The sequence below is a fragment of the Lissotriton vulgaris genome, chromosome 12 (genome assembly GCF_964263255.1).
Source record: "Lissotriton vulgaris chromosome 12, aLisVul1.2, whole genome shotgun sequence".
In the NCBI taxonomy this organism is placed as follows: Eukaryota; Metazoa; Chordata; class Amphibia; order Caudata; family Salamandridae; genus Lissotriton; species Lissotriton vulgaris.
This window is the reverse complement of record NC_141700.1, coordinates 276,637,575-276,652,638: the sequence shown is the minus strand read 5'-3', so window position 1 is coordinate 276,652,638 and position 15,064 is coordinate 276,637,575. Positions and strand designations below refer to the sequence as shown.

Here is a 15,064-nt window from a genome sequence, read left to right as displayed (position 1 = left end):
TTCCCTACGACATTTCTAGTGGACACAGGAGCCACTCGATCCACGATCAGATCAGCCGCAGTTCCAGGCCTGCCCATGTCTGGAGAGACCATACAAGTAGTGGGGGTCGCTAACAGGAGGATGACCAGCCCACTGACTGAGCCCGTGCAGGTGAAAATAGGGAAGTACAGTGATGAGCACCAGTTTGTGGTTTGTGATTCTAGTCCTGTATGTCTGCTAGGAAGAGACCTTTTGTGCAAACTAAATTGCACCATATACTGCACACCACAGGGAGTGGAGGTATTGACTAATGACGATGATGCTGACTTCAAAGTCGCAAATTCCAGAATATGTGTGGAGTTGTATCCCACTCTGACAGTAGATGAGCTCCCCTGGGACCTGAGAGAGACAGTAGCTCCAGAAGTGTGGGATTTCACTGGGGAAGAGATTGGGTTGGTGAAAGGGGTGGACCCAGTGAAAATTGTAGTGAAACCTCATGCTGAGTTTCCAAGAACACCTCAGTATAAATTGACTCCAGAAACGATTGCAGGCATAAAACCCGTGATTGAGTCCATGATTAAGCAGGGAATACTGAAGGAAATCGTGGGTAGTCCATGTAACTCCCCGATTATGGGTTTGCAGAAACCAAATGGGAAATTCCGGATAGTGCAGGACCTCCGAAAGATTAATAACATAGTCGTTTCATGTTGTCCAGTGGTACCGAATCCATCAGTGATACTGTTTCAGATACCGTTCCAAGCAGAATGGTTCACTGTAATTGATCTTTGCCAGGCTTTCTTTTCGATCCCTTTGGACGAAGAGAGCCATTTTCTTTTCGCATTTAAGCTGGAAGGTCGCGTCCTAACATGGTGTCGTATTCCTCAGGGGTATACAGAGAGCCCATCGATCTTTAACCAGCTTCTGAAGAAAAATCTTGAAAGTCTAGTGCTGCCCCAGAGGTCAGTTCTGGTCCAGTACATAGACGACCTTCTTGTGGCGTCAGAAACAGAAGAAGCTTGCAGGGAAGACTCTATTGCATTGTTAAATCACCTAGCTGAAAATGGGCATAAGGTGTCCCCGGGAAAATTGCAGTACTGCCTGACTGAGGTGCAGTACTTGGGACACAGAATTGAGAAAGGTAAACGAAAAGTGTCACCAGACAGGATAGAGGCCATCATGAAGATGAATGCGCCTAAAACACAGAGAGAAGTCAGGATGTTTCTAGGGATGGTGGGATATTGCCGACAGTGGATTGCAAACTTTTCACTGAAAGCAAAACCCTTGCAAAAACTGACGCACAAGGAGGTGAGTGATCCGGTACCATGGGACAAAGACTGTTTGATGGCGTTCCTACAGCTGAGAGAGGACTTGTGTCGTGCTCCGGCTCTGGGAATGCCAGATTACGATAAACCATTCTTGCTCTACTGTTGTGAGAGAGAGGGTTGCGCGCTGTCTGTGTTAGTTCAAATTCATGGGAATGCCCGTAGACCAGTCGCGTATTTCTCGGCTACTTTAGACCCAGTAGCCGCAGCGTTGCCCGGATGTCTCAAATCCGTTGCCGCAACAGGTGTCAGCATTGAGAGGTGTGAAAACATAGTTATGGGGCATCCGTTAGAGGTGCATGTGCCCCATTCTGTTGAATTATTGATGACCAGGACCAAAACACAGCATCTGACAAACAGCAGGCTCACGCGCTATGAGCAAGTTATTCTTGCTGCAGAGAACGTGACCCTCAGGAGATGCTCTGTTTTAAATCCTGCTACCTTGATGCCACTTCCAAACAATATTGAGGATGATGATGAATGTACAGACCATGACTGCCTCGATGTGACTGAACTATGCACCAAACCAAGACCCGACATCGTAGATGAGCCACTGACGGACCCAGACGAAATTTTCTTTGTCGATGGCTCATGTGTAAGAGACGAAGTTGGGCAGTTGAGAGCAGCTTACGCTGTTTGTACAATTACTGGAGTTGTGGAAGCTGGATGCCTGGAAGGAGTACACTCCGCTCAGGTGGCCGAGATTATTGCCCTGACGCGTGCCTGCCTGGCAAGCAATCAAATTCGAGTCACCATATACACTGACAGCCAATATGGATACGGGGTAGTTCATGATTACGGGCAGTTGTGGTCTCAAAGAGGTTTCATGACCTCTTCAGGCTCTCCCATTCGCAATGGAGAGTTTGTGCGCCTGTTGTTAGAGGCGTTGCAATGTCCAGCAGGTATCGCCGTTGTAAAGTGCACCGCACATACCAGAAATATGGACTTCGTGTCACAAGGCAATAGATATGCCGACGAAGTCGCGCGGTATTGCGCGGAAACAGGGTACTCTTTCACAGAGGTGGAAGTGGGTGGAATAAATGTAAGGACTGAATTAGCCATGATATTAGAAACTGTTGATACTTGGGACGAACTGAAAGACATGCAAGAAAATGCTCCTGATTGTGAAAAAGAAACATGGCAAAAAGCAGGATGCGTGGTGGGAGAGGCCCATTTCTGGGTCTCAGCAGATGGCAGAGCAGTGTTGCCCAATGAGATGGTGAGCCCAATGGCCAGACACATACATGGTCCTGTCCACTTAGGAAGAGATGCTATGCTGAGAGTGTTTAGACAGACCTGGTACAACCCTAAGTTCAGAGTAGCAGCTGAAGCAGTGTGCCAGCGTTGTGTGACGTGTCAGCAGTTGAATGTAGGGAAAAAGACACCAGTTGCACTGAGCCACATAGGGAGGTCAGGAGGTCCATTCAATCGAATGCAGATAGATTTTATTGAAATGCCAAGGTGCAACCTCCTCCGCTATGTCCTGGTGGTTGTTTGCGTATTCTCCAGGTGGGTTGAGGCATACCCTACACGTAGGTGCGACACCCTCACAGTAGCCAAGTTACTGCTTAGGGAGCTTATCCCGCGCTTCGGGGTGCCGGCCTCTTTGGAATCAGATAGGGGAACGCATTTCAACAGCGAGCTTGTGAAGATGATTTGTGCGGCTCTGAATATAGATCAGAAATTACATTGCAGTTACCGACCAGAAGCCTCAGGAATTGTGGAGCAGATCAATGGCACCATCAAGGCCAGAATCGCAAAAGTGTGTTCATCCACATCCTTGAGTTGGCCTGACGCTTTGCCATTGGTCCTTATGAGCCTCCGTAGTACCCCAGACAGAAGAACGGGGCTGTCACCGCATGAGGTGTTAATGGGGAGAGCAATGAGGTTGCCATCTGTCCCAACTACTGCACTGTTAAATATCACAGATGATATGATCCTGGACTATTGTAAGGGGCTGTCTGACGCCATTCATTCTGTGTCCCTTCAGGTGCAGGCTGCCGAGGTTCCATCGTGCCAGGACCCGTGTCATGACCTGTTGCCTGGGGACTGGGTCCTGGTGAAAAAACACGTGAGAAGAAGTTGCCTGGATGTTCGTTGGCGTGGGCCTTTCCAGATCATCCTGATCACGAACACGGCTGTGAAAGTAGGAGGCCTGCCCAATTGGATCCACGCGTCACATACGCGGAGGGTTCCAGCACCTCTGGAAGAAACAGCTCCTCTCTCGGATAGACGTCCAGCTGCGGACCGAGAAGCCATAGAGGGGGCTAGCCAAGCTGTAGAGGTGCCAGCGGAAGCAGGGAACAAGTCTGACCAAGCTGAGGACGGTCAGTACAGCAGCGAGACAGACGACGCTACTGAAGGAGAAAGTAGCTGGGAGTACGAGTCATACACTGACAGGTCTGACAGAGAGCGTGAACAAACAAGAAGAAGAAGGAGTAGAAGGGTACGTGGAGAAGCTGATTGGCCGCAAAGAAGGAGCTCTAGCCTGAGGTCAACTCCGGAGAGAACCCTTCCTCCGATATCAGAAGACTCAGACCCGGAAGAAGGTGCTCAGGGCGCTGAAGCACCGGACTTGAGGAGGTCAAGAAGAGTGCGTGTGCCTAACAGAAGATACTCCACCCCTGAGTGGACATATCTGGCGACAAATGTCTTCGAAACCAGAGACAGGGAGGATCCGAGCGGTGGTAGTGTCCAGTTCTGAGCCCATCGTCACAGTGGAAATAAGACTGTTAGTACCCGGAGTCGAACAAGAAGGGTCACTGACATTCATGCTCCCCCGTCCTCCCCGCCTCAGCAAGTTAAAGCACATGTTTCTTACAGAATTGCAATTCCCCGATTTTGGTACAAAAATAACAGCCCATGAAGAGCACAATCTTCGTTTGGAAATATTGAACTTTGCTATTGAAGCTGCAGGCGAACGCCTGATAGTGGATGCTTAAAAGACTTTGTAAATAAGCGAGAAGAAAAGAAGATTACCTAGCGCCCAGGAAGCAGAGAATCGTAGGGACTTTCCCTGAGTTGATGGAGAAGGGCTAGGGTTGTCTATATTGAACTGTTAAAGGACTTTTTGCGAAGAAGGTTGTCAGCTTCCAGTTGTGTGGTTCTAAGAGCAAGAAGAGTAAAAGAGACTGTAAAGGAACGAAAAGAAAAGAACTTTGTGCTGAGTTACAAGAGAGCCATACGGTCTGACGAAATGGAAGCCGGCACTCAGAACCGCAGGGCTAAATGTATAATAGGCACACTAATAGTAGGAGTGATAATATTAATAGCTTTAGTGGTAACTGTTTCCTATGTAGAGGGACGTAATGAGGAGGCAAGGGTAACCGATGTGAAATCTGTAGAGACGCTTACCCCCACCGTTGCTGGGGAGAAAAGGGAAAACACTCGAGAAAAAGCGTTATTAGCTGCAGAAGCCCGCAGGTTACATGTAGATGAGTCCCAAGGTGACTTTAGGTCAAACGCTTATGCTAAACTCCTATATGAATACGTGGATGCCATGGAGGTTAAGGACTGTTACGTCTGCATGCAGTTGCCAGCGTCTGTAGATGAAGGCATTAGGTATCATCACCTCCCGCTGACATATGGCATTACATGTAGCTTATTGCTTAGTATATTTTATGGGAGAGATAGTTTTGAATACTATTTCTCCAATTATGACTCAGTGTTGCCAGAAGTCCCAAATTATAAGCAAATGAATAAATGGGACTACTGGAAAAGTGAAGACAGGTTGGCAAAGTTTTTCATTCCTTGGATTACCTTAGATACTTCACATGCCCGTAGAAATAATCTGACATGCAAGGTGTCAGAAGTCGAGAAGAAGTTCATAGGGCAGGTGGATGATCGAAATAGGAGGCAAAAGATTTTGAAAAAATCCGGACAATGGAAAACAGATTGGACCGAAGAAGAGAAGTCACACAAGAGAAAGGGTAGTAGTGGTCCGATAGCTTTGGATAAAACGCAGAGAGGAAAGTTATGTCTTCACAGAGCCAAAACGTATTATGAAAATGTATACGTGGGAGAAGTTAGCTGTGAACATGCTTTCAATTTAGAGTACTATACCAAGGACTTCCTGAAGGGAATGCAAGTGATTCCAAATGTATATTTTGTATGTGGAAGAAATGCCTACGTGAGGCTACCTGACAATTGGTATGGCTCATGTTACTTGGCAATTATCTTCCCCAAAATATATCATGCCCAGGACTTAGAGATCATCGAGGGCAAGACATCATCGAGAGGAAGGAGAGATGTAGGAGATGTAGAAATGGTTGGAGATGTCTTTGGAGCTGTGTTCCCTATTTTGGGATTAATCCTTAATGATGTAAAAATTAGACGACTAGCAACAGTCGTAGACAGGTTGTCTGCCAGCACTGCCCAGTCCTTAATGCTGGTAGAAGGAGAGATGCAATCGATAAGGGCTATGGTTCTCCAGAACCGCCTTGCATTAGATGTCCTATTAGCAAAAGAGGGCGGAGTCTGTAAGGCTTTGAAGGTCCAAGAATGTTGTACTTACATTCCAGACAATTCAAAGCCCCTTGAGAAAGTTATTAGGAACATAACTAATATTCACAAGGAGATCAAAGACCTGAGTAGAGAAAATGTCTGGGAACAGGTGGGCCATGGAATGAGTGAAGCTGGAAGTTGGCTCACCACCTTAGGCAAAAGCTTTGTGTGGTCTATCCTAAAACCTATCATCATAATATTGATCTGTGGGATCGTGTTATGGGGATTGGTGAGGGTATTCAAATGGTACCGAGCAAGAAGGTCAGAGAGAGCCCAGAGGGAACAGCTGCAGAGATTGGCTGCCATACAAGATAGTCAGTACAGGAGTCTGAGGGCTCTGGAGACGCAGAAACGAGTTATGCTAGCAATCACTGCAGTTTAAATGTTAATGATGACCCCGAGAGGTCATCAAAGGGGGGAACTGAGAGAGCGCAAACTGACCTAAATGTAGAAATACACCACACTTACACGTAGTAAGCACAAGTCATGAAGAGAAATGCCATGAGTGCTGATAGTACCTACATCTATATTCTGAAATATATAGTTAATGTAGAGATTTAAATAGAAGTGGAACTAATGCAGAAATGTGTGAAACTATATGATTTTATTAGACGTGATTATTCCTGAATCCATGTCGTGTAGCTGCTAAAATGTAAGATGGCATACGGTTAAACGTAGAACGTGGTAGGCCTCAGGGCCAGAGCTAGAAGGGAGGGGGAAGGTGGTTCATTTCACGACATGGATTGCACTAATGTTTTAGTAATAACGTTAATGGGTCATGATTTATAGATGTGTTACCGAATAATAGACTAGGAGTACTAACATGCTATTAATTAAAGAAGAAGTTGAATGCTATAAACTATGAGAAATGCTGTAGGCCTGAATTGCTTAAATAGTGATTTACACATATTGGTCTGGGCCGAGGAATGTTGTAAACTTAGTTGGAAGTCTATGAGAATTGGGGTTTTGGCTGCCGATGTCTGTCTGCAAGAGAAAGGGGAGATCCAATTATAATAGAATGAATAGAAGGTTGTTCTAGAGACGGACCAGACATGGAGGAGGGTTCCGGAATGTATTGAGGGGTATCAGCGGGCCGGAGAAGAGTCTGAGAAGCAAGGTCGACGCTAACCACGAAGCCTCATCATGGAAAAAGCCAGAAGATACACCACGTGAGGGGCGTCTCACGAGGGGCGTCCCAAATGTTGTTATGTTTTTGCATTAGGGACAGCACCCCGGGGTGGAGTTAGAGCAGATGCCTGAGGACCCTTTAGAGAGCGGATGGGTAGGCAGAGAGGGGTCATGACTGCAGAACTATAGGTTTTCACCAAGAGCTTGAGAGTGGGTGACTTCCCTTGGGGGTCATTCACTGCTGACACCTTTTGATAGGTTGAGACCTGGTTAAGTAGGGATACCATCTAGAGCAGGGTAGGGACAGCCTAACCTGTATTTTCCTTCCAGCTGTAAATGACTGAGAGAACACAATACGTGTCTATGCTCATAGCCCTCTTGTTTTTAGAATTGGTTCTTGTAGTTTCCGTTGCTCGTCTGAGGGCTTTCAGAGAGCACTTGTATGTAGTTGGGCCTGTTTATCTTGTGAATCTCATTCTGAGATGCCTGTATCTTCAACTTATATTGACTTTATAATAAACCTTTGAAAGCTAGAAGTTGTTTGTGATCCTTTGGGCGGAGTCCTTTATTGGGTGAACTAACTTGGTAAGAGATGCACTTTCTTCCCTCAATGACAGGCAATAAAGGTTCAGTCGACCAGACCGGGGTTTAGATCAATAGTGATAAGGTATCGATCAAAATCTCGCCCGTCCAGGACCAGCTACTATTTCCACTTTATTTGACAACATCAATTTATCCTCTGTTATCCTTAGATTCAAATGTTCCAGAGCAACTGACATAACAGGGTGACTTTAATCAGTGGCTTGCAATGACTTTAGATGATCTTCCCACCAAGATGCAGAGATACTGTCACTGGAATGAGGAATGGTTAAATAGTTCAAATAGCTGATTTATACAAACTTCGGTGTTGGTGCCTTTATTGCCATTATATGTTTTAAAACATTAAAATCATAAGGGATAACGATAGACAAAGGGTCCAGTGTTACTTTGGTGCCCTCAAATATACGCTATATTCATTAGTGTTTAATTGAATGCATCTATTAAAAGGTTTGGAGCAAAAGGAAGTGTACTCCAAGGAGTTCGTGGATGAATTCAATTTGATCTAAATTCAAATCTTAAAACATATGTTCAATTCTTCAGCCGTGTTTCAGAACTGACAATCACTTTCTCAAGGCATGCATTCCCATTATACGGGTTTAAAGTTAAACCTAAATGGATGAATAGAAATGGGAGAAATGGAAACTATGACGCAGCTAACAAAGGTTGGTTCCATCACATAAAGAACTTGAATACACTTTACACATGTGTTCTTATAAACGGTTGGGGATCACTTCCTCCAGTCTGTGACAGACATTTAAACATACAGGAGAGCATAACAGATTAACATGACAAATGTGTCCCCTTCCCTGCCCACTCTTTCCTAGAACATATGAACTGCACTGCTGAAATCTCACTTGATAATGACTGACGAGGGTATTTTGTTTGGACCTGCCTCCAACATTCTACCAGCTGCAGTTGTATATATTTTAGGCTGTGCATTCTCCTAGGAACTTGATTCCACCCCGTGTGACCTGATTTCTTTCAAAACCTGAGGAATCCTACTGCTTAGAACACTGTCTTCAAAGAACTCAAGGGAATAACAGAATGCTGTTCCTCTCCTCAATGTACCTTTAGGATCAATGGCATGGTTGATCTGTTAGAAAATTGCATTTAATGGAGGTACACTAGTTTACATGATCTCCATCCCCAGACCCATTGCCATACCAAATTAACAGGCCTTAAAATGTATATTAATATATCATCCCATTTCCGCTCCTATGCACAAATGAGTTGGCTGCAGTGTTGGCGTTGGCTGTGGTGGAGGGGGGGGTGGTCATGGACGAGGGTAGAGTTGAGGTGCTTCTCTGTGACCTTGCTCCAATATCTTTATGGAGGCCGTGGGGCGGGCTTGTGTGCGGTGTTGGTGTTGAAAGAGAAGTTTACACAGTGGTGGTCTGTCCAGAGGGGTTGCGAGGTGTAGCTGAAGTGGATGTAGGTCCTTCCTGCGAAGATGGGGTCGAAGGTGTGTCCAGCCTTGTGGGAGGGTGTGGGGATGGGCTGCTTCAGTCCGAGGTTAGCGAGGTTGTCCAGGAGGGCGGTGGAGTTAGGCTCACTGCAGTTGTTGAGGTGGAAGTTTAGGTCTCTGATGAGTATGTAGTCCGTGGAGGTGATGGTGTGGGATGCAATGAGGTCGACAATGGTGATGTGAAAGGGGGCATGGGGCCCAGGGGGTCTATAGGCGAGGGTGCTGCTCATCATGGTTCTGGTGACGGTCTGGACCTGGAAGTGGAGGTGTTCGGTGTTGGAGAGGGAGTCGCTCGTTCTGGAGGTGTGGAGTCAGAGGGAGCTCTTGTGTGCGATTGCGAGTCCTCCTCCGGGGAGGTGGGGGCGATCCTTCCTCTGGATCTTGTAGCCATCGGGAATGGTGGTGGCGATGTGAGGGGTAGATGCGACGTTCGTCCAGGTTTTTTTGAAGAAGGGGACGTCTGGCGAGAGGGTGTAGAGGAGGTCCCAGATCTCTATGGCGTGTCTGTGCAGGGGGCGCACGTTGAGGAGGATGCATTTCAGGGCCGCTTTGGTCCAGGCGTCCGGCTTGGGTGCGGAGGTTCTGGGGGTGCTGTGGATGGTGAAGGAATGTCAGCAGTGTCGGCTGGAGAATTGGCCGTGGGTGGTGTTCGGCGTTGATAGCTGGCAGTTGATGTTTCTACCGGGTTTGAGTGAGGAGGGCAGCTGGGTTGTAGGGGTGGAAATTCAGAGATTAAGGGTCCTTGACGCTGGTTGCGATCGGTCGTGGACAGGCGCAGACAGGCTTGCCTTTGGCATGGCTCCAGCACACCGGTGGTGTGCCCGCTGCGCTGCCACATAGCAGCCTCCATTAAGTAGAGGTTGGGGAGGATGGGGCAGTTGGGTGGCAGGAGCGGGAAGACGAATGCAGGAGTGGGAGGGGCTGCGGGGGCAGCAGCAGCGGGAAGCGGTGGGAGGCTGAGGGCTGAAGGCTGCACAGGAGTAAGGCAGTCAGCAAGAAGGAGAAACCCTATCTAAATAATAAAATAAATGTAATAAATCAACCTGGAACCTGGTTGAGAGAAAAAAGGAAAATGACAGCTGGAGGAGAGTGCAGTCCAGGAGAGGGCCACAGGGCTAGAACTGTGGTCTGCATTGGGGATGGAGGCAGAACACTTACCAATTGATCCAAGGAGCTGCATGCTGGAGAGCAAGGACCCAGGAGGGTGTAATGAAGAAACAGGTGGTAGGACAGTGGCGGAGGTGCATCGTCCCACTGCATTTTTTGCAGTAAAATTAATGAAAAATAAAATGATAACTCAAGCTTATTATAATTTTATTGGTTCCTGCTGCACGTCTGTGCGGGGCGGGGCTGCTCTGTCTCAGGGCAGGCGTAGTGGTGGTAGGCAGGCACACTCTGTAAAAGACAACATTTCATGCACACTTTGCATGTTCTCTACCCAGACTGCATTGCAGCGTGGGTGGAGATCATGCCCAGGTTCCCACTGCCTGTCTGAGCGCCAAACCACGGCACTCAGACCAATCACAACACTGCATTGCAGCATTGTGATTGTTTATGGGGAGCATGGGTGTGCTTCCTGTTCCGGCTGAAGCAGTGAGTGTTGAAAGTAGGGGTCCTATCTACAAGATGTACTTGCCAGACGTAGCGATTATATGACAAAATGAGAAAAAGCCTAGGCAAGTATACACAGTTATATATGTGAACAGGCAAACCAATGATTACACCATGCAGGTTAACTTGCAGGGCATAGAAATATTACACATATCTCTTGTGTTTTTTGATACAAAAAATGTTTTTTGATTTTTATTTCATTTATCAAAAGTAGGCCATAGTGAATAATTTACAATATAAAAGGCATCAATACATTTTCATACATTATCCAACATTTCAGTGTACATGTAAAGCAATATATTTTCATTGCACGTTTATAAAGTTTCTTTTATCTTTATACATTGCAAAAACATTTGATCACAACACAATTAGACAAAAGGAAGATCCAAAACCTGCATAGTTGAAATAAAGGAGAAGGCTGGTGGTAGGTTAACAAACTACTTACGATTCTGTTGCAGTGCCTTCATCAGGAGCCCATCGCAACATTCATTAACATTATGCATGTCATAAGTTTCCAAGATGAATAATATGGCTCTAGCCGTTTAGTTCAGTCTCAATTATGTCCTTTTATTTTGTGTGATTGAAGTTCTTCGCTGGGATGATTTTTTCAATCGCATTCGTTTGGTAGAAAAGCTAAATCAATGTCCACATCTGGGTACTTCAATGTATTTGTTGTAGATATGATGTGAAATTAGTTATTCAGGTTATGGTGGCGCTAAGATGATATAGAACAAACAGAGTTCTTAAAGAGGACCCAGGCTGCAAAGCTTTGGAAGGTGTCCAGATAATTGCCCTCCTTTCATATTCCATCCATCCTGGAGCAGTGACCACGGAGGAGAGACCGGCGGAGTGAAGGACTACGGAGGAGAGAAGTAAAGAATGCGGCAAGAAGGAACATTTATCTTTTTTTTACACCTACTCCCACCTGTCTCCCGACACACCCTCGGCCCACCTCCCTGAACCGTGCCGCCGCTACTGGGTAGGCATAGGTGACCATAGAATAAATTGGGTGTTGTGGCCAGACATGCTTGTCGGTGAGTGTGTCTGATGGAAAGTTGCAGGTGCACATGGTTGTAAAAGTTTCATTTGGTTCAGATATCATGAGGTATCAATGATAAATTGAAAAGTAGGGTGTACGTGCCTAGAGATGGTTGTAGTTGAGCAGGTCTGATGGTGACTTAATCATTTCTCATTGGTTCAGGTGACATGAGATACCTATGGTAAGTGGAAAGAATAGGTAATCAGACTAGATCCGGAAACTTTTCGAGAGCAGTACTGACAGCCTGGCAATGCGGTAGGTGAAAACTACATGCCTTTTGGGCCACTATTCCCACACCCTGTGGGATATGGTTTCGCAGTTGATGCCAAGAGTCCAGGAGGAGGCCCTGGCCATGCTTTTCCAGGCTGTGTCCAACAGGAGTGATGCAGCTAAGTTCACTATCCGATGTGGAGGTTTCGGCAACGGTGGCCTGCAACGCCATGCCTGGTTGAGGACTATTGGCTTGTCTGGGGTTGTCCAGACGTCATTGATGGACATGCCCTCTGATGGCTCCAGTGTCTTCGGAGACAAGGTGGATTTGATGCTGGAGTGCTTTAAGGGCAGCACAGCTATGGCCAAGTCCTTGGGCTTTTCCTTTGCCCCTCATCATCCCCAGTCCACCTTTCGCTCCTTTTGTGGCCAGGGAAGATGTGTACAGCAGCATTCTCACCCACCCAGCCACTGCAGTGACACGCTTTCCAGCCTCTGCATTGTCGTGGATGCCACACCTACCAACTTGTGGGTCAGGTGGCCAGGCGTCTGGTCACCCCCCTCCCAGCAGCTGCAGCCTCCGAACCCTCCTTGTCTGCCTGTTTACCATCATGGGCACTCAGTGGGTAGCAGTATTCCAGGTTTCCAGGTTTTATAGTCTTTATTTCGATTTAAAAAATCATAAAAGACACATTATAACATATTTTAAAATAATCAAATATTCAAATAGTCTTGACAATGTACATTTGTGATAAATATAATTTAAGAACACCACAACATCAACTAAATACAATAACTAGACAAAATAAGATAGAACTAAACAAAGCAAAGCGAAACAAAACCAGACCACATTTAGAAAAATTAAAATATTATTAAACTACATGAAATACAAAGACAGACCTGTCCAAAGCATAAAGAAATTTTATAAAATTTGAAGGATTTAGGAAAATACAATTAACCCCTTCCATGCGGCCGCGATTCCCCTGGTGTGCTGTAAACAACACGAACAGGGGCGGGCCGTGACAAACCCCAGCCGTCATCAGCACACGAGCACCGTAGTGCATGACGGCTGGGGTTCGTCATCAGCATGGAAGGGGTTAAGCAAAACCATTCCCAATACAGGATGCATAATATATTATTATTATCCTATGTTATTGAGGGAGGAGAACAGTTGGTCTTATAGTGGGGACATAGGAGACTCTATCAGAGAGTTTATCTGCGTTTTGACCTGGTGATCCAAGCCCACCCTAAAAATTTAGCTAGGCTCACCACAATCACCTCAGAGGTGTTGGTTCTTAAAACACAAATAGCCTCTGCAGACTTTCTAAGAGGAAGGCGCTGAAACAGGGGTTTTAACCATTTAGTTCGCGGTGCTGAGTAGGTAGGACAGGCAAACAAAAAATGGCCCTCGGTTTCCTTATGACATGGGCACCATCTACAGAATTCAGTAGCACCATTAGTCCACTTATTTGTGAAGGTGTTTAATGGCAAAGCTCCTACCCGAAACTGATGGTAGAGTTTCTTGTCCAGCGGTTTGGTAATAACATCCCAATATGACTCACGGGAGGGATCCAACTTGAAGGTCAGAAACCTTCCCGTGAGACTAGTGGGGCTGGAGACAGAAACACGCGTTTGGCTGAGCGAAGCCCAATACAATGCCTTGAATTCCGGTTTAGAGGGAAAGGCGCTAGTGCTAGGAGATGTCCACATCTGTTCCAGTCCCATGTCTACTAAAATGTTTTTTACCATTTGAAACCAAGGAATTCTCTCCGGAACCCCCGATTGACTTGACTTCAGCCAGTTCTTTTGCATAAAGGGTGAGATCCAGAGCGGCAGACCTTGATACAGAGCGCTGGCCAGGGACCAGGGTTCGAGTCCCGCCTCGGTGGGATCGGGCTTAAATTCCTCTGACCGGATATTCTCGCCTCAGTGCCGAATCTAAGCATGGGCCCCACACTGCAACTCTGGGCAATAGCTTGCTTAGTCTCCACAACGGCCCCCTATACACAAGGAATGCCTGGTTTCACCATGGGATGCCCAGGAGTGGACACCTCACAAGGAAAAGCCAGGAGGGGTTCCCTTGTGGTAGGAGTACAAGCGCCGGGATGCTTACGGGTTACTGTTCGCGCTATACAAATACAACACATTTACATCGGGGGAGGTCCATATGCGCCTCCAAAAGGCAACCAGTCTAAATCTAGCCATCTCATTAATGGGTAGGCACCCCAGATCTAAACAAAGGGGGATGGATGGTGTTGATTGGGGTAGTCCTATCAAGTTCCGTAGAAACTTACACTGGGTTTTAAATAGACTAGAGAGATCCATGTAACCCCAGAGGTCAGCACCATATAAGATTGCTGAATTAATCTTGGTGTCATAAATCTTAAGTGCTGGGGTAACACGTTTTGTAATTGATCTCTTTTGCTCGTTTAATAGACAACCAGTAAGTCGGGCAAGCTTAAGCTGTTGGGCACCGACTTGATCTTTCCATCTCAAACAACCGTCAAGAGTAACCCCCAAATATGTCATAGTCTCGACTTGTTCCAGGTTGACTCCACTCATGCTTACAGAGCTCCGGAAAGGATGGTTCCTTGTTAGGACCATAAACTTGGTTTTGCCCATGTTTACCTTAAGGTCATTAATGACACAGAACTCCTCAAAGCGGTCCAACACCCGCTGTAGTCCGCTACGTGTTCTTGAGAGAAGTAGGGTGTCATCGGCGAAGATGAGCATTGGGAACCTTGTCCCTCCCAGCAAAGGGGCATCAGTGGGAGTGTCCACGAAGAATCTGACTACCTGATCTATAAATAAGAGGAAGAGTGTAGGCGCCAGGACGCACCCCTGACGGACACCTCGAGTTACGGGAAAAGGTTCCGTCACTTGTCCCTGACCTCCCCACCTCACCCTAGCATAGTTGTCTTCATGCATTTTAACTATTAGGTCAAGCAGCTCCAGGGGTATTCCCAATTCCCTCAAGACAACCCACAGTTTGTCCCTCGGCACTAGATCGAAGGCAGACTTCAGATCGATGAACGCTGCAAAGATGGTACCACCGCCAAGCAGGACCACCTTCCAGTAGATCAAACAAAATCTGAACACCTGGTCGATGGTACTCGTTCCCGATCAGAAGCCCGCCTGCAAAGGAGATAGTATGTCCTCTAGTTCGATCCAACCTTGGACCCTGCCCAGAACCATGCGTGCAATGAT

The 15,064-nt window shown here is 46.6% G+C and overlaps 1 protein-coding gene across 1 annotated transcript; it reads left to right on the top strand.

Annotated features, from left to right (window-relative positions):
* The first annotated feature begins 3,765 nt into the window (after nucleotides 1-3,765).
* LOC147673954 (uncharacterized) lies at nucleotides 3,766-6,366 on the top strand. Its single transcript, XM_086946438.1, has one exon. The coding sequence runs from the start codon at nucleotides 4,498-4,500 to the stop codon at nucleotides 6,184-6,186; it is 1,689 nt and encodes a 562-aa protein (XP_086802564.1). The 5' UTR covers nucleotides 3,766-4,497; the 3' UTR covers nucleotides 6,187-6,366.
* Nucleotides 6,367-15,064: the final 8,698 nt, after the last annotated feature.